This window comes from Podarcis cretensis, assembly GCF_951804945.1.
Source record: "Podarcis cretensis genome assembly, chromosome: 9".
Lineage (NCBI taxonomy): Eukaryota > Metazoa > Chordata > Lepidosauria > Squamata > Lacertidae > Podarcis > Podarcis cretensis.
In genome coordinates, this window is record NC_137178.1 from 11,829,205 (window position 1) to 11,848,443 (window position 19,239).

The 19,239-nt window shown below is 45.5% G+C and overlaps 1 protein-coding gene across 2 annotated transcripts in view; it reads left to right on the forward strand.

Moving 5' to 3' along the window:
- The window catches only part of FRAS1 (Fraser extracellular matrix complex subunit 1), a 386,075-nt gene that overhangs the window by 263,975 nt on the left and 102,861 nt on the right, over positions 1-19,239 (forward strand). For both annotated transcript variants that reach the window (XM_079990647.1, XM_079990648.1), the window contains exons 26-28: positions 1,186-1,456; positions 2,665-2,749; positions 6,987-7,313. In XM_079990647.1, coding sequence (XP_079846773.1) covers positions 1,186-1,456; positions 2,665-2,749; positions 6,987-7,313 — 683 coding nt within the window. The remainder of the gene's footprint in view (positions 1-1,185; positions 1,457-2,664; positions 2,750-6,986; positions 7,314-19,239) is intronic.

The window sequence follows — 19,239 nt, forward strand, 5'->3', positions numbered from 1 at the left end:
TATTTTCCCATAACGCTCCCCTTGGCACCTGGGTACTGCGGGTCACTCTCTCACTTACAGTTTCCCATCTGTTCATATGAGGTAACAGTGAACCTCATGGGTTGAGAGGAGGGCTGGTGATCAGAGACAGTGCGGTGTAGTGGTTAGAGCACTGAAATAGGACCTGAGAGAGCCAAGGTTCAAATCCTCACTCGGCCATCCAGCTCGCTGGGTGACCTTGGGCCAGTCATAGTCTCGCAGCCCAACCTACCTCACAGGGTTGTTGTTGCGATAAAAAGCAGGACCACGTATGACACCTTGAGTGACTTGAAGAAAAGGCGGGATAGAAATGTAATAATAATCAATCAATCAATCAAGCTACACCACAGGTAATCTGATTTAACAGTCAGATCCATTTCTCTTTCTCAACCTTATTGAACCATGGGAATTGTAGTTCAATATATGTGTGTTGTATAACTTCCTGGTATATTACCTAAAATTAGTGGCTTTGCTACTATAAAAAACATCCAACTTTCTCGTTTCTGGTGTTCTCTACTGCAACGAACCTATGTATTTCACTTAAGGCAGAAGAGAGATCTAGAAAACTGCTGGGTTTTTTTCTTTTAAAAATGGGACATAAGGTGTTGTGTATTTTTTGTGTTGCAGATGGGCAGGGGAAGCATTGTGGTCAGTTTTGCAACTGACCACAATGCTCTTGTTAGCTGCTCTGTAAAAGGTATATGGGACGCAGGTGGCGCTGTGGGTTAAAGCCTCAGCGCCTAGGGCTTGCCGATCGAAAGGTCGGCGGTTCGAATCCCTGCGGCGGGGTGCGCTCCCGCTGCTCGGTCCCAGCGCCTGCCCACCTAGCAGTTCGAAAGCACCTCCGGGTGCAAGTAGATAAATAGGGACCGCTTACCAGCGGGAAGGTAAACGGCGTTTCCGTGTGCGGCTCTGGCTCTGGCTCTGGCTCTGGCCAGAGCAGCGATGTCACGCTGGCCACGTGACCCGGAAGTGTCTCCGGACAGCGCTGGCCCCTGGCCTCTTGAGTGAGATGGGCGCACCAACCCCAGAGTCTGTCAAGACTGGCCCGTACGGGCAGGGGTACCTTTACCTTTACCTTTAAAAGGTATATAGAAATCTTCAGCGAAATAAAGGCCGAGGTCTACATATTAACTGTGTTTTGTTTTGTTTGTTTTTTTGGTTTAGCTGTCATGCAGGCTCCTGTTCTCAGGGCAAATGGTTCACTCCAGGTAGGAATTGGTGAGGTGAAGCCCATTGACCTCTCCATCCTGGAGTTGCAAGGCCCCATTGGCGATGGAGAAGGTTTCTTGTTTCATGTGGTTGACCCTCCCACCAACGGCAGACTGCTGATTGTGGCAAATGGGAAAGAGACAGAGTTGAGCCAGGGCGACCGTTTCACCATGGAAGATGTGAAGGGGCAGAGAGTTCGTTTCATGCATGATAAGAAGAAATCCAGGTGATTTGCTGCTTCCTTACATCTCTTGCTGTCAGTGCAAGGAAGTTATCCAAGGGTACTTCCGAATAGCATGGGAAAGTTGCTCTACATCTGTGTGGATGGATGGGGTAGGAGTTGCAATACCTCAAGGACCGCCTCTCTCCATATGAACCTACCTGGACCCTGAAATCATCTTCTGATGCCCTTCTTTGTGTGCCTCTTCCATGAGAGCTCCAGAGGCTGGCAACACGAGAATGGGCCTTTTCTTTGGTGGCTCCCCACTTGTGGTGTGTTCTCCCCAGGGAGATTTGCCTGGTGCCTTCATTATACACCTTGAGGCGTCGGGCGAAAACGTACCTCTTTAACCAGGCCTTTGGCTGATTGATATCCAATGCCCTTTTAGATGTGTTGTAGAAGGGTGGATTATCAGGTTGTCTTTGTTATTTTTACAACGTATTTTGTGATTTTTATATAGTAACTTTATGTTGTGAACTGCCCTGAGATCTATGGGTATATGGCTGTATACAAATTTAATAATAATAATAATAATAATAATAATAATAATAATAATAATAATAGGAAGGGAAAGATTAGAATTGAAGTGATACCACCAGATATATGATTGGGGCACAAGTGCAGAAATTGAGACTAAACTAAGTACAGACTGCAATGGTCTGAGAATCACAGTTTTTATTTAAGAACATGCAAGTTTCTGGTCCTTAAGACTCATTTCTTTTTGAGTCTTTCTTTTTGAAAATACGACAGCAGTGCCTGGTGAAATCTCAGTGTACGCATGCAGCCTTGAAGGCGCTATGGCAGAGCCATTTTTGGCTGTGGTCACAAGGGGCTCTTCCAGATGGGCTGTTTATTCCAGCAAAATTTGGCTGTTATCTCTCACTTTCAAGGGCAATCATCCCATCCTTTTTCTAGCTGCAAAAAGTACAGTAAGAAATGTGATGGGAAATTGCTGTGTAAAGTGCAGAATAGCAACCACTCACTGGCAATGTCATATAACCTCCGCACTGACAGATCAGAATGAACACTTCCAAGGTTGATATTTTCTAGTCTGCTATTATCACCGATCAAAAAGGTTTAGCACCCTTTTTGAGCATTAAAAAAATTTTTTTTTGTACAACTCCTCTGCTGTAGTCGATGAATCATGCTGTGCACCTGTATTCCTATCAAAAAGCAACATCTATTTATATAACCTTCTTTGGGTGTTCATGTAGGAATGGGCAGTTTTCTCTAAAGATCAGCCATCAAAAGTACTTCTCTGAACCAGAAACGTTCACTGTTCAAGCACAATCAACAAAGGTAAGCTATGATCTGTATATAAATTTTTCAAAAATGTGAAGGGAAAATACGTATCCAGATCTATATTTGATTCCCGGTTTGTCTCCAGGCCACAAAGCTTCCCATTTGATGGTTAGCCTTCCTGCACACCAACCTTTCCAGGCATTTAGGAAGTTTAGTCATCTTCCATTGTTGCATTACTTCCTGCTCCTTGTCCATTTTATGTTGATGGTTAGTCCTTTGGGGCAGTAGGCCAGGGTGAAACTGAATTAATCACAGAACAGAGCCAGACTAGTGATCATCTCCTTTCCCCCCTCATCCCAGTTTCCCCACTTTTTACTGTATTTTTCGCTCTATAGGACGCACCTGACCATAGGATGCACCTTGTTTTAGAGGGGGAGAACAAAAAAAAAATTCTCCCCCCTCTCTGCGCATCGCCCCTTCAGCGAAGCCGCAGGAGAAACGGAGCCCCTTCCATTTCTCCTCCCGCTTCGCTGAAGGGGCGCTGTGCAGCTCTTCCTCTCCCACATTGCCTTCACCTTAAGTGATGGCAACCCGAAGCCTCCAGAGCGCAGCGGGAGTTCCCGCTCCACTTCAGAGGCTTCAGGTGGCTATCTTTGAAGCCTGGAGAGCGAGAGGGGTCGGTGCGCACCGAACCCTCTCGCTCTCCAGGCTTCAGTGAAGGCAACCCGAAGTCTCCGGAGTGCGGCACGAGTGCTCCCACTACACTTCTGAGGCTTCGCATTGCTATCACTGAAGCCATGGAGCCTGCATTCGCTCCATAGGACGCACACACATTTCCCCTTAATTTTTGGAGGGGGAAATATGCGTCTTATAGAGCGAAAAATACGGTAAGTATTCCTTTCCCCCTCCACCAAGAATGACATGTATTCCGTAACTCTACCACATCACCTTAGAGTTGTGCAGAAACTTGAGTGTTGGCTATCAGGATTTCACATCCAGAGAAACGAGGTGTTGTGTTTTTAAAAGCCATAAACAACAACCCATGTCTCTAGCCTTCATGAAGGTAAGCAAGAAGAACTCCACTAATAATCCCATCATTAGAGTGTGATGCATGGCGCAGTGGTTGTCGCATGCATAGGGTGTCAGGTTCAATACGTGGCACCGCCAGTTAAAAGGATCAGGTAGCTGGAAAATTCTTCCTGATGTTTTGGGGAACTGCTTCCAGTCAAGGTAGACAATACAGGTCTACATGAACAAATAGCTTGGCCTGGTGTAAATAGCTTTCTACACCTTTCTTCAAAGTATGCAGAGCGGATGAAAACAGTGAAAACATGTTAACGTAATGTAAACGAGCAATGTAAAAGGATAGTAAGCAAAACAAAAACAAGACCTGAATTGAAATGAATTGGCTGTGTCCTCCGTTGTCTTTAACACCAGATGATTCTGGTACATAAGATTTAATTGTTCTGCATGGCTCCCATCCCCAATATTCTTGCTCTGTCCTGCCTTCTGGATTCAGCGCTATTTTCCCTTCTCTTCAGCTCCAATTTCATGGTTCTAAACTAAGCCTCTCCCTTCCCCTTCAGAAGATACGTGCATCGCCAATCGTTAGCAATAACCTCAACGTGTGTCCTTCATACAGTAATGTGTTATTTCCACCAGTCCAAATGAGACCTTGCGCTGATGACCCTTGCTATCTAGCTGAAGAAGCCTGATTCATCAGCCTTTTCAAGAAGTGTTTATTAGTTCCTTTTAATTCTTTCCTTTGGTAGCGTCTTAGATTCCAGGGCTCTCAGTGCCTTGTTTAACGTTCAGTATTGAGTAGGAAAGTAACCAACACAGCTCTCCGGCTGAAACACTGGCACCTAAGTTAGGCAGACAACTTGCTTGCTAACATACACTGTTAGATGCTGCCAATACTGAGCAAAATCAACCAATATCCTAACTTTATACAGTGGTGCCCCGCAAGACGAACGCCTCGCAAGACGGAAAACCCGCTAGACGAAAGGGTTTTCCATTTTGGAGGCGCTTCGCAAAACGAATTTCCCTGTGGGCTTGCTTCGCAAGATGAAATGTCTTGCGAGTTCCTGCGGGTTTTTTCCCCTCCCCCCCTTTTCCTAAGCTGCTAAGGCGCTTATCAGCTGATCCGCTGATAAGCCGCTTATCAGCAGATCCGCTAAAAGCCACTAAACCGCTAATAGCGCTAATCCGCTAAGCTGTCAATGGGCTTGCTTCGCAAGACGAAAAAACCGCTATACGAAGAGCCTCACGGAACGGATTAATTTCGTCTTGCGAGGCACCACTGTATGAGTTAGTAGAATCATAGAATTGTAGAGTTAGAAGGGACCACTAGGTTCATCTAGTCCAACCTCCCTGCGATGCAGGAATCTTTTGCCCAATGTGGGGTTCAATCCCACGATTCTGAGCTCTGCTGACTGAGGTGTCTCAGCTTTCCTCTAGTCCAACCCCCTACAATGAAGGAATCTCAACCAGAGCATCCAAGACAGATGAGCTCTCAGATCTCAAGGCTTTCAGTAGAGTGGCAGAGATCCTTTCTTGGGTCTCAACTATATTCAAGTCCCCCTTGCAATTCTGTCCTTAGTACCCTGGCACTTGAAGCAAAACAATTACCGTATTTTTCGTCCCATAGGACGCTCTGTCCCATAGGACGCACCTAGTTTTTTTTTGGGGGGGGGAATAAAGGAAAAAAATTTCCCTTTATTTTCCCCCCAAAAGCAGGTCAGGGAAACCGAACCAGGTCGAGGAACGGCACTGCGCCTCCCTGCTGTCCCCCGAGCTTGTGGGGCTGGCCGATGTCTGCCTCAGGCGGCAGGCTGCTATCCGCAGCGTGGGGAGCCCTGCGGGGAACTCCTGCAGGGCTCCCCACGCTGCGGATGTCTGCCCGGCGCACGGGGCGCTCTGCTTCAGCACGCCTGGTGCTCCGGGAAGCAGGCTACTATCCGCAGCCTAGACAGCCCTGCGGGAACTCCCGCAGGGCTGCCTAGGCTGTGGATGTCTTCCTGAAGCCTGGAGAGCGAGAGGGGTCGGTGCGCACCAACCCCTCTCGCTCTCCAAGCTTCAGCGAAAGCCTGCATCCGCCCCATAGGACACACCCAGATTTCCCCTTCATTTTTGGAGGGGAAAAAGTGCGTCCTATAGGGCGAAAAATACAGTACATGGAATATAAAACTGTCTAAACAGATGAAAGCAAATACATTTTGAAAAGTAACAAACAAACAAAACCAGCACATCAAGGGGGGGGGGGGATGTCCTGGTCAAGGCTTTTCACTGCTCTGCTAGCTTTCTACTTGCAGGATTTTATTTTTATGTAGGGAAACATTTTTAAAAACACATGATGGCTCCCCACCTGTAGCCTGCAGTGGCCCTGTCCATTCTCCTGTCTCTTTCCCAACTCAGTCAGTAGCAGGACTTCACCTGACACCCCTTAAGTTGCTTTCTTTCCCTTCCCTCAGAACAGAATTAGTTAGTAACCTGGATGAGTGCTTCCCTTTTCCTCCCTATGGTTATATTATTTATGTAAAACAGGTAAGTGCATCTGCGCTCGCAAATTTACACAGGCCATGGAAATGAGCAGTTGTTGGTACAGCTGTGATTTTGTGGCAGTGGGTTTAAACCATAGACCAGGAGTCAGCAAACTTTTTCAGCAGGGGGCCAGTCCACTGTCCCTCAGACCTTGTGGGGGGCCGGGCTATATTTTGAAAAAATAATAATGAATAAATTCTTATGCCCCACAAATAAACCAGAGATGCATTTTAAATAAAAGCACACTTTCTACTCATGTAAAAACACCAGGCAGGTCCCACAAATAAACCAGAGATGCATTTTAAATAAAAGGACGCATTCTACTCATGTAAAAACATGCTGATTCCTTTTTTTTAAAAAAAATTAAATTAATTTTTACATATTAATTATCATTCATACAACAAAACTTCACTTCTTATACAATCTTTTTGTATACTTTCTTATACAATCTGTTCTTATCACTTATTCTGCATTTCTTAAATTCCTATTACCTTTAATTATCTTAACTAACAGTCCCCCTCGTTACCTTTTTGTGTGCTGCCGTCACTGCATATAAAAATAATTTACAATCCTTTCTTTTTATATCATCTCCTACAATGCCAAGTAGTAATGCTTCTGGTTTCTAAAAACATGCTGATTCCTGGACCGTCCGTGGGCCGGATTTAGAAAGCAATTGGGCCGTATCCTGCCCCCAGGCTTTAGTTTGCCTACCCATGCAAGTAAGGAACTGAACGCTGTCTTTACATTTCAGGCTCCCTACGTTCTAAGGAACGAAGCCCTCATTCTTGGCCAAGGGGAAGCTAGAGCCATCACCAACCTTTTGCTTGATATTCGAGACAGTGATAATCCTGAGAGCGTGACACTGGCTGTTTTAGATGCTCCAAAACACGGGCAGCTAGCCAAGCTTTCTGGTGACACCTCGCTGGCGACGAATCTTTTCCACCTTGATGACCTCTTGCAGGGATTTGTGCATTACATCCACGATGGATCCGACAGTTCGGAAGACACGGCGGTTCTGCAGGCAAGCGATGGTTATCACTTTCAGAATATACTCTTCCACATCAAAATTACGCTGAAAGTAAGTGCCATGATGGAAATCCCCATAGAGTGTTCCTATGCCATAAATGCGCTGTGTAACTCTGTGCCCGTTTACTCAGAATTGAATCCTGTTGGGTTAAGTGGCGCTTGTTCCACACTATAGGGGAGCAGCCAGAACATGGTGTGTATCTAGATCTAGATAATCTTATATCTCCATGCATGTAGAAGACTAGCGTGTCGGGGGGGGGGGAATAAAAAGGTAAAGGGACCCCTGACCATTAGTTCCAGTCGTGGCCGACTCTGGGGTTGGGGTGCTCATGTCGCTTTATTGGCCGAGGGAGCCAGCGTACAGCTTCCGGGTCATGTGGCTAGCATGACTAAGCCGCTTCTGGCGAACCAGAGCAGCGCACGGAAACGCCGTTTACCTTCCTGCCGGAGCGGTACCTATTTATCTACTTGCACTTTGACGTCCTTTTGAACTGCTAGGTTGGCAGGAGCAGAGACCGAGCAACGGGAGCTCACCCCGTTGCGGGGATTCGAACCGCCGACCTTCTGATCGGCAAATCCTAGGCTCTGTGGTTTAACCCACAGCGCCACCAAATGATTCCAACCTAATCTTAAAGAACTAGCTTTCTGCATGGATTGAATTTTGCATTTGATCACCTGTGGTCAAATGCATTCCTGCTAAGGAGCTTAATGGTATTGAAAATTTGGGGTAGCATCGGTAAATGGCATTTAGGCATCTTTCAGGCCTTTATTTCATCATTCCAATTTTAGCTAGAGGAGAAATATTGCCATGTTTTAGGGGAGGTGGCTGCAGTCTGCCTTGTGGTTCTTTGTTTCTGGTGTTTCTGGCTGTCATTTGGACTTCAGGTAATAAGACTTACGATCGCCTTGTTGAACAGAAACCCACGCAAAGAAAAAAGAGGGTGTGTGTGTGTGTGTGTGTGTGTGTTGGGCAACCCCCCATTGCACACACAGCTGGTGCTGGTTTGTAGTAACTTGTCAGTTGGGCTTTGTGGCTTGCTAGCAAGCAATGCAGGGTGGGGCTCGGCTTTCATCGTCTGCCAAACCCTGAATTCAAGAGGCCTCGCATGTGTAAGAGGCATGGATTGTTCTCGCTCTGCATATGTTTGAAAAGCCCTTAATGGCACAGAGCGATTCTTGTGCAATTTGGGCATGCTACAACACAGCAGAACCCAATGTACTTGACAATGAGAAGTGCCCATGTTCTTCCTCAAAAGTCCGCTCTTGTCTCCAGCAGTGGCTATCCAGAGAACCTTTGGGAACTCCCTGATATTCTGAAAACTAGTGGTATGCTGCTTTCGAGTAGGGAATCTCCAATTTTATCTTTCAAAACCTGCTGCTTATCCTGCCTAATGCTTTCAAAAACCCACCTAAGCTAGCTGGTGGCAGTGAATTCCATACAATTAGTAATTGTGATTTGCATTTAGATGTGTGTCCTTCTGTTTGTCCAGAATCTGCTGCTCAGTCTTGTGGGATGCTGTCAAGTTCTAGTGTTTTGAGTCGGAGAGTAGCAATTTCTCACTGTACACACTTTTTGAACCACTGTTGCAGTTTTGGGACCTGTTTTTATTGGGGGAGAGAATGAGGGGGATTTATTCTGCAGACCCAGAGCTGACCTGGGAAGATTCACTTTCAGCCCCTCCAGCAGTGGAACAATGCCTTTGACTAATTAAGCAATCAGTGGCCTTTTAAACCGTGAGAAGGGTATATAGTTTTTGTTTGTTGTTATGTTGTTTTTTTGAGTTTTTATATTGCAAACTGCCCTCTAATCCAAGCATAGGCAAACTCAGCCCTCCAGATGTTTTGAGACTACAATTCCCATCATCCCTGACCACTGGTTCTGTTAGGAAGGGATGATGGGAGTTGTAGTCCCAAAACATCTGGAGTGCCGAGTTTGCCTATGCCTGCTCTAATCCTTGGAGGAGGAGGAGGAGGATGATAAATAAATAAATTTTATTTATACCCTGCCCTCCCAAGCCAAGATCGGGCTCAGGGCGGCTAACACCAGGTATAAAAACAATTGATTAAAATACAACTTAAAAACAAGATTAAGTACAATATTAAAATGCAGCCTCATTTCAGTAGAAACTCAAATCAAGAACTTTTTTGGGATGAAAACGTCAAATCTTCACCAAGGCCAACTATCCAGACTGGTCCTGCATGGGCCAGAAAAAAGCCAGGGAAGTCCCCAAATAGGAGTTCCATCACAGAAGGAGAAAGGAAAAAAGAAAGAGGGGGAGGGGATCAAGTTGATTCCAAGCATATCCCTCCAGCATATCCCTCCTTGCTTAATGTCTACCCCCCCCCCAAAAAAATAAGCATCATCTTTCGTCTTACCAATGGTGGCTGCTTCCTTAGTAACAATGACCTCACCAACCTCAATCTGCTCTCAGTCAGCCCCACCTGCCTAGCTTCTCACTTACAACTAGCCCAGGGGTTGGTCCTGGCTGTCAACTTGCTCTTCCATCTCCATTCTGCCTTTCCTTCTGCTCCACCTTGAAGAGATGATGCTCTATTCCATAGCCATGTTTCCCCTTATCCAGCTCTGTTGTCTCCTTTTTGAGACAGAGTTGCCAAAACTGCACATTATTATTCCAGATGTTTGTGCATCATCTGGGCTATAAAATAATAATAATAATAATAATAACAATAATAATAATAATAATAATAATAATAATAATAATAATAATAATAATAAAATAATAATAATAATAATAATAATAATAATAATATAATTTTTTATTTATACCCCACCCTTCCCGGTTCAGAAAACTGGGCTCAGGGTGGCTAACAACAAATTTAAAACACTCAATTGATGAAACAAAAAACAGCATAAAATACAGTATAAAATGTGAATAGCAATAAATTCAGAATTCAAAAATCGATTGGGGGGGGGGGAATCCATCCAATAAACATTAGATGATCACCAGGGCTAGCTGGCTAAGTTAGTCCTATTTGGGTCAGCGAGGAGACCAGGAGAATTAGCTGTGGGATCCCAGAACGGGTAAACTTCATAAAAAGGGGAAAGGGAAGGAAGGAAGGGGAATAAAAGATCAGGTTAAGTTCAAATATGATTTCCAGTTCCGCTTTTAATTTCCTTGCAAAAGGAAATATTCCTAGCCACGATTTATTTTTTTTGCTTGTGTGGCTTTATGGCACCAGTCTTTTGTGGGACCAGCGGTGACTCCCTCCAGAAATGGGTTAGGATTCATCTGTACTAGTCAAACATTTACAGGCAAGAAAGTGACACAAGCCATGGTTTACTGTGACATGTAACTGCAGCCACTGAGTGTATCTGATGCCGTGCCCTCGGTGTTCGAAACTCCCATTGTTCTAAGCATATTTTGTGAAATATACTCGGAGTCAAGTGTGGATTCTGTGCTCTTTATTCAGCTCAGAGTACTGAGGAATGGAAGTTCCCCCGAAATGTCTGCTTTATATACATTATTTGCACAATAGGCCCCACGTGATTGGCTAATTCTGGGATTCTCCTGCAGGCCAATAAGGTTGCGGATTCACTTCCACCAGGAGCTGGATTGGGTGGCTCCTGCAGACCAATCAGACTGCTGCATTCTGAATCCTCTTGTTCTAGGACCAATCAGACTGCTGCATTTTGGATCCTATTCAACTCAGTACATAACATTTTGCGACAGGGAATTTCATTAGCACAAGCAGTTTCTGATCTCTGGGTGCAGTACTTGCGCCTAATATTTCAGATTAACACTGCAGAGTGGAAGGAAAGGAGGCCCTTTTTTTGCCTCCCCACTTCCAACTACTCCCTGAAGACTGGAAAATAGACCCTCTTAAGAATATCAGGGGGGTGGGCAGCGGAAGGACTAGACCAGGGGTCAGCAAACTTTTTCAGCAGGGGGCCGGTCCACTGTCCCTCAGACCTTGTGGGGGGCCGGACTATATTTTGTAAAAAAAATATGAACAAATCCCTATGCCCCACAGACATAACCCAGAGATGCATTTTAAATAAAAGCACACATTCTACTCATGTAAAAATACGCTGATTCCCAGACCGTCCGCGGGCCAGATTTAGAAGGCGATTGGGCCGGATCTGGCCCACGGGCCTTAGTTTGCCTACCCATGCACTAGACCATGTGAAAAATGGCACCATATTTCAGGTGCCGTTCGTTCATTTTCTGCTTTGTATCCTTGTTACAGAAAAAGTGCACCTAGACATTCCATTGTTGTGCCCATAACCTAGGTTAAAGGTGCCATTTAGCTCCTAGTTTTCGTATCTCAGTTTCATATCCTCTGGTTTCTCTTCAGATAGTATAAATCTTTCGCCTTTCACATTTCAGTTTCCCCACAGGACAAAAAACTGGTGGGTGTTTGATTCTAAGGCGTTGAGAACACTGTTCCCCCGCCTTCTGTTGATCACGCAGGTTTTGTTAACAAACAATGATGAAGGTGGAAGGTGAATATAATTTGCTTTATTAGGCAATTTCACACTCCCTTGTCTCATTATTTTCTGAATCCCACTTTGCAAGCGTTTGGGAAAAAAGAGAGCAAAAGATACCGCTGGTTTGAGAGCCGCGGAAACCCCCTAGAGGATTTAGTGTGAGGTAGGGCTGGCAAGGACCCAGTTTCTGCCTTAGCCTAATTATCACCTTTCCACAATAGCCTTGGGAGACAAACCAGATGCCAGGTTTATTTTTGGAGAAGCGGCGTCTAGACATACATAAAAGAAGATTTCTTTCTTTCTTTCTCCTCTCCCTCCCTCCCTCCCTCCCTCCTCCTCTTCTTCTTGGTTGTTATCCAAGAGCTGTTACGGATGCTGGTATAACCCTAGCTGGAGGCCTCCTGTTACTCACGCTGCTTATCTGTGAACATGCACCTTATTAGAATGAAAGGCTGAACAATTTCAGTGTGGTATGCCCTGATTTGAAAGGGCATTTGTAGAAATTTCAGCTTAAAGCCTAATATATTTTTTTTCTTTTTTAAAAAATACCTTTTTAAAAAAGCCATATAAAAACACATTATCGTAGAGGCATTAACAAAGAAAGAGCGCTGACAGAAACTGAGAGTGTTTAATCTGTGTTGGATGATTTTCTGCTGCGAGGAGTGTTTCGGCTGCTTGGGTCTGAAAGCAATCCAGTGGTTAGGAGAGCTGCACTTCCAAAATCTTTGCAAAACACAAGCAGGGCTCTCCCCCCCCCCCACTTTTGTTGTTGTTGTTTGAAACAGCTTGGGTCACGTGCAGAGTTCTTTTTCCAGAGGCGAACGAAAATGGCCTTTCATTTGTTGCATGTCGGGAAAATACCCCAGAGCATGTAAAGAACTACAGTCTCCATTTTTTTCCATATGGTCAAATCTCTTTTTGATTTTAGAAAGGGATTAATAATGCCTTCTAGTGTCTTGTCCATTTTCTGATAAGGGAACACATAAAGCCTTGACCTCCATCATCCCTTTTTAACCATGGGGCCTGGTCTGAGCCTTGTAAAATCCAAAGGATATCCTTCAAGTGAGCAGAGTCTTTATACGCCCTTCTTTCTTGGCCCTGTAAAGGGTTTTATGATGTAGCTGAGGTCTCTTGTTTGCATAAAATGCAATTGATTTTTTTGGAGTATGCAGAATAAAATGACGGGGAGAATTTGAAACTAGCGGGACCAGAAATTCTTGAAAGATTGGAGTAAATAAATGAGTTATGTGAAAGACAATTGGTGCATAGCAGCAGGTAATGAGGTTTCAGGATCAGAAAGGAATGGAGCAACGTCATCTGCCAACATATTGATGGGATAGGTTTCTCCAAATAATTCAGAACCTTTCAAATCAAATTCTGTTTTCAATACCAAAGTTAAGGGTCCCATAGTCAGGGGGAAAGCAGGGGAGACAGTGGGCAGCCTTGCTTGGTGCTCCAGTCCAGGGGTGAACGAAGGCGTCATGACACCCAGGGCGGCAAACCGCTATGTACGGCGCATGCACCGTATGTAGCAATGCCACACATGTGCTGTACATAGTGGCTTGCCAGTGCCGCCGCTCCAGCACCAAATGGACGGTGCCAGGATCCTCCGCTCATTATGTACAGTGCATGCATGTGACGCCACACATGCACTGTACATCATGGTTTGCCGCCTGTGCTAGGATCCTCCGTTCGTGGCTGCAGCCGCAAACGGAGGATCCTCCACATGCGGTTGTGGTGGCGTGATGGCTGCTCGCGCCACCGCAAGCCCCCACGGGGTGCCTTCTTTTCACACACCCCAGACATCGCACCCGGGGCACACTGCGTCCCCCCATTGCGACACCACTGCTCCAGTCAATGGGAAATGTCGGAGAGGGTTCCCCAGTGACCAAAACTTGGGCTGGGAACCCATAGTATAAAGCCAATTCTTGCCCTTTTTGGTTAGAGATTATAGCTTTTGGTCGAACCTGTCAGGGAAGGTCTAAACAGGAATATTTGGAAGTGAATCCTCTGTCAGAGCAGCTTCTCTCTGAAGAGGGGGAGATTTGCCCCCCCTCCTCCCCAGTGGTTTCTGTAGGAGACAGAACGCTCCACAGCCTTTGCAGTAGTTACCTAGCTATAAAATAGTGAAAGAAGAGGGAGAAGGGAGGGAACAGCCAGCAGAGACCTCCCTAGAGAGCAAGGGTGACCCCCCTCCCGTCGGTCTCATAGGTCTCTGCATATTAGAGAACAGAGAATACAGAGGAGTGGAACTTCCCATTGGCGCCCAGGATGTTGCTGGGGAAGGAAGGGGAAGGGCTCAGAGTAGCCAACCCCTCTCCTTGTGAAGAGACATGGGTTCTTGCTTTGCAAGCAGATGACTGAAATAAAAGGTCCATGAAACACAAACGGCTTGTGATTCTTCCTATGAAGTTACCAGGGGAGGAGAGGACTCTGCATGCTTGACAATACCCCACAACTGTCCCGTTTTAAGTGGGACATCCTGTTACCTTTTTATGAAGATTACCCACTCTGGGATCCCACAGCTAATTCTCCCCTGGTTTCCTCGCTGGCCCAAATAGTAAGCCCTGGTGATCATCTAATGTTTATTGGATGGATTTCCCCCCAAATTGATTTTTGAATTCTGAATTTATTGTTCTTCCCGTTTTATATTGTATTTTATGCTGTTTTTGTTGCATCAATTAAGTGTTTTAAATTTGTTGTTAGTCGCCCTGAGCCCGGTTTTCTGAAACGGGAAGGGCGGGATATAAATAAATTTTTATTTTTATTATTATTACCCCAGAAGCCAATCCTGGCTTCTCTTTGCATCCTGGGATGTCCCTTTTTCAGTCTGGCGCTTGTCAGCAGGGTTGCACCAAAATGCTGAGGGTCCAGCGCTGTGGCACGACCCTGCTAATGAGCAATCGAAGGGAAGGTACTCCCCTCCTTACGTCCCAATTTTGGGGGCGAAAATGTTGGAAGGTGTGTTATAGATGGTAATTTCAGTAGGCAGACAAGAAGCCATCTGTGTGCTGTTTTTGCTGTTGTTGTTGAGTTTTTTTGCAGCTGTCTTTTTCGTCTTGCTTTTCTTCCTTTTTTATTTGCTGCCAGTCTCCTCCTTTGAATTTTCCTCTCCACTGCCTACTTCTCCCAGCTGTTTGTCTTCATTTGGTTGCAGTCCCAGTTGATTCAGTGGTTTCTTTAAAAAAACCTCCAGTTGTGTGAAAGCGTCTTTAGTTACTCCTTCATAAGTTATTGGGAGTTTGAATGGCAGCCCCATCGATACCTTACGCCTGCTTCGTGGACTACCGTCGTGCAAATTTTAAGTTCACAGCTGCGTTGCAGCGTTCTTGTGCAGAGATCCTGGTAGATGTTTATTGTTGAATTTTCTGTTACAGTTCTTCTCAGTGTTCTGAACTTTTGAATTAAGTCATTTTTAATTATGGAGGAGCTAAAGGAAACAAAAGGATGCGGGTGGCACTGTGGGTTAAACCACAGAGCCTAGGACTTGCTGATCAGAAGGTTGGAGGTTTGAATCCCCGCGACGGGGTGAGCTCCCATTGCTCGGTCCCTGCTCCTGCCAACCTAGCAGTTTGAAAGTTCGTCAAAGTGCAAGTAGATAAATAGGTACCACTCCGGCGGGAAGGTACCGTATTTTTCGTCCCATAGGACGCTCCGTCCCATAGGACGCACCTACTTTTTGGAGGGGGGGAATAAAGGAAAATTTTCCCCCTTTATTTCCCCCCCAAAACCAGGTCGGGGAACAATGGGATGGCGGCGCTGCGCCTCCCCACTGTCCCCCGAGCTTGTGGGGCTGGCCGATGTCTGTCCGGCATGCGGGGCGCTCTGTTTCAAGGCGCCATGCGCGCCGGGCGGCAGGCTGCTATCCGCAGTGTGGGGAGCCCTGCGGGGAACTCCTGCAGGGCTCCCCACGCTGTGGATGTCTGTCCGGCGTGCAGGGCGCTCTGCTTCAGGGCGCCCCGCCCGCCGGACAGCAGGCTGCGGACACCTGCGCGAAGCACGGGGCGTCCTCCAAAGGGCGCCCCTTGCTCCGCGCTGCAGGCTGCCACCCGCAAGCCTTGCGCGCCTGGGGGGAGTTCCCCCGGGCACGCAAGGCTTGTGGATAGCTTCCTGGAGCCTGGAGAGCGAGAGGTGTCGGTGCGCACCAACCCCTCTTGCTCTCCAGGCTTCAGCGAAAGCCTGCATTCGCCCCATAGGACACACACACATTTCCCCTTCATTTTTGGAGGGGAAAAAGTGCGTCCTATAGGGCGAAAAATACGGTAAATGGCGTTTCTGTGTAGTGCTCTGGTTCACCAGAAGCGGCTTAGTCATTCTGGCCACATGACCCGGAAGCTGTACGCCAGCTCCCTCGGCCAATAAAGCAAGATGAGCGCCACAACCCCAGAGTCGGCCACAATTGGACCTAATGGTCAGGGGTCCCTTTACCTTTAAAGCGAGCAATGATGTCTCACCATTTTCTTTTACTTTGGATGGAGTGCTCTGTGCATCCTCTTGAAATGGCCAGCTTGTATAATGGCGTCAGGAAGTATTTTCTTTATCCAGGACACACAATCCTCATGTAGGTTGGTGTCTCCAAAGCTCTCCAGAGACCCTCAGAGGTGCAGATTCTGGCGACAGTCCTGATTCTGCGCATCCTTGAACTGCAATTTGATGTCAGATGGAGTGTTTTTTAAAATACATTTTTCATCATGTAGTCAAACCTTGGCTGTCAAACATAATCCATTCCGGAAGCCTGTTCGGCTTCCGAAATGTTCGACAACCGAGGTGCGGCTTCCGGCTGGTTGCATGTGCTTCTTGCACTCAAGCGGAAGCCATGTCGGACATTCGACTTCCAAAAAATGTTCGGAAACTGGAGTATTTACTTACAGGTTTTCGGCGTTCGGGAGCCAAAACGTTCCAAAACAGAGGTGTTTGGGAGCTGAGGTTTGACTGTAGTTCTGTTCTTCTTGCTGAGTTCCATTGCTTCATTATCTGTTGTTGAAACGTCTGAGACATTTGGGTGCCTTTTACAGTATCTCCTCTCAGCGGTTTCAGTGCTTTACCCCAGTCCTCAGACTGATCTTTTTAAATTAGGGCAACTAAAGCTGCCATGCCAAATGGGACCATCTGGTCTATCTGAGTTGTTGTTGCTTTTTCACTGCATTGAGTCCTGGTGGTAATTTTGGAAACGGCAGTGGCCTGGGCTTGTGATTTTCGAGGATCTGAGACAGATATGAAAACCGGTTGTCCTGGGTGCTGTTTCATGATCCTCTGATTCTGCAGCTCACAACCTGCTTAAAGGTAAAGGTAAAGGTACCCCTGCCCGTACGGGCCAGTCTTGACAGACTCTGGGGTTGTGCGCCCATCTCAATTAAGAGGCCAGGGGCCAGCGCTGTCCGGAGACACTTCCGGGTCACGTGGCCAGCGTGACATCGCTGCTCTGGCCAGAGCCAGAGCCAGAGCCAGAGGCGCACACGGAAACGCCGTTTACCTTCCCGCTGGTAAGCGGTCCCTATTTATCTACTTGCACCCGGAGGTGCTTTCGAACTGCTAGGTTGGCAGGCGCTGGGACCGAGCAGCGGGAGCGCACCCCGCCGCAGGGATTCGAACCGCCGACCTTTCGATCAGCAAGCCCTAGGCGCTGAGGCTTTAACCCACAGCGCCACCTGCGCTTAGGGGCTTGTAAAAGTTTGAGCAAGGCTTTGTTCTGGAGCAAGCTAGGCTATGTTTGCTTCTGGGGAAGGAAGAAGCAGGGGATCAAAATGCCATCTTGCCTCGAAGGATGGGGGTGGAGAGGGCTGATCTGGAGAAGGAGGGCAAGAAACTAGCGGAGCGATTTCACCCACATCACTTGCTCAAAACTTCAAAATTGCTCTCAGCTTTGAAAAGGTTAATGACATCTGCTGTAAAGGCAGCATCAAGCTGGACATGCAGGAATTAATGTGCAACCTGTTTATAGAGTGTCAGAGAACACCAATTTTCTCAGTGCAGGATTTTGGTTATTTTGGTGCTGAGTTCAAATACTTCCATTGTAAATTGCTGACACCAAATCCTGCCAGATTTTTTTTACAAAGCTGGCTTAGAACTGGTGAATCAAAAGTAATAAGTTTGGAGGGTTAGCAGCTTTGACGGCAGCAGATCTGTTCTATGCTTATGATACTAGTTTGTTCTCTTGTTAATTGTGCTGTTTAAAATGTGCATTTTACATTTGACTTCCTTTTCTTTTGAAGCATTTGGGATAATTGTTGTTGTTAAGTTTGCTGTGTTAAATGTGCATTCTGTAGTTGACCTCCTTTGTAATGTTTTATTTTGAAATCTTAAAGATAATATTTTAGTTTCCAGTTAATTTATATTTCATATTTGACTTTTCTTAGCAATTTTTTTTTATTCTGGGTTGTTTTATTTGATGTTTTAATGTGTTGTAAACTGCTTTGGGATTCCGTTCTTAAAAACAGAAAGCAGTATAGAAATGAAATGAACAGCAATAATAATAATAATAATAAGAGCCTCCTTCACTATTATTTATTTGTTGGATTAAAGCATCAAAGTCTGCCAAGAAGGAATGTTGTTTCAAAAATGACTGGAGAAATGATTAGTTAAGGGCAGGAGGGGGGATGAATTATTCTTTTTGTCCATTTAGGAGGAATAAAAGCAAACTCTCCAGCATTCCATTGATGAAATCCTAGCCCCTTTTAGATTTGTGGATTTGTGGAGGGGAGCAATGGCAATGTACATGACTGAGGAGAGAGCCTACAGTTGTATGTGGGGACCCTCAGGCCCAAGTTGGCCCTCCAAAACTCTCTTCCTGGCCCTCAGGACTGCTTCCACATATAGTTGAAGTGAATATAAGGCGGATTCAATCTAGAAATTCCTTGAAATTTTAAAAATACGTATATACTTAAGAGTATTCCTTGATGCTTAAGCAAAGCAGTTTTTTGATCCTACATGCTTACAGGACTTCAAAGCACATCCAGACTCTCTAGTTTCTCCCTTGATGTAATAATTCTGATAATCTTCTTCACCTTTTCAAGAGGTCCGCTCTCTATGAAATGCCTGCTACTAAGCTTCTCTTAAGTGCAGTGGATTCTGCAGCAAAAGATTTTTTTTAATGTTCTGCTTAACATTATTATTATTACATATTCATTATATTATATTACTATAAAGTTATTGTTATTGTTAATTTATTAATATTTTGTTATTATTATTAAAAAAATTATATAGAGCCCTATGTCTCAGGGCGGTTCACAACAAAAAGTCACAACATAAAAGCACAAAATACATTATAAAAATAATTAAGACAATTAACAAAGCTACAAACTAATAAAAATATATCCCCCAACAAAAGCCCCTAACCCCACAAATGTAAATACAAAAATCTAAACTAACATATAACATTTTGAAACATTTAAAAACAAGAGCTTTTAAAAAAAATCAAACAGCAGCAGACTTTAGCTAGTACTTACCTTCCCAATTTTAATGAGCACACTGGCGCCACCATCCCACTTCCAGAGACCCCTGAGATGTTCCTACTAAGATTGTTCCTCAA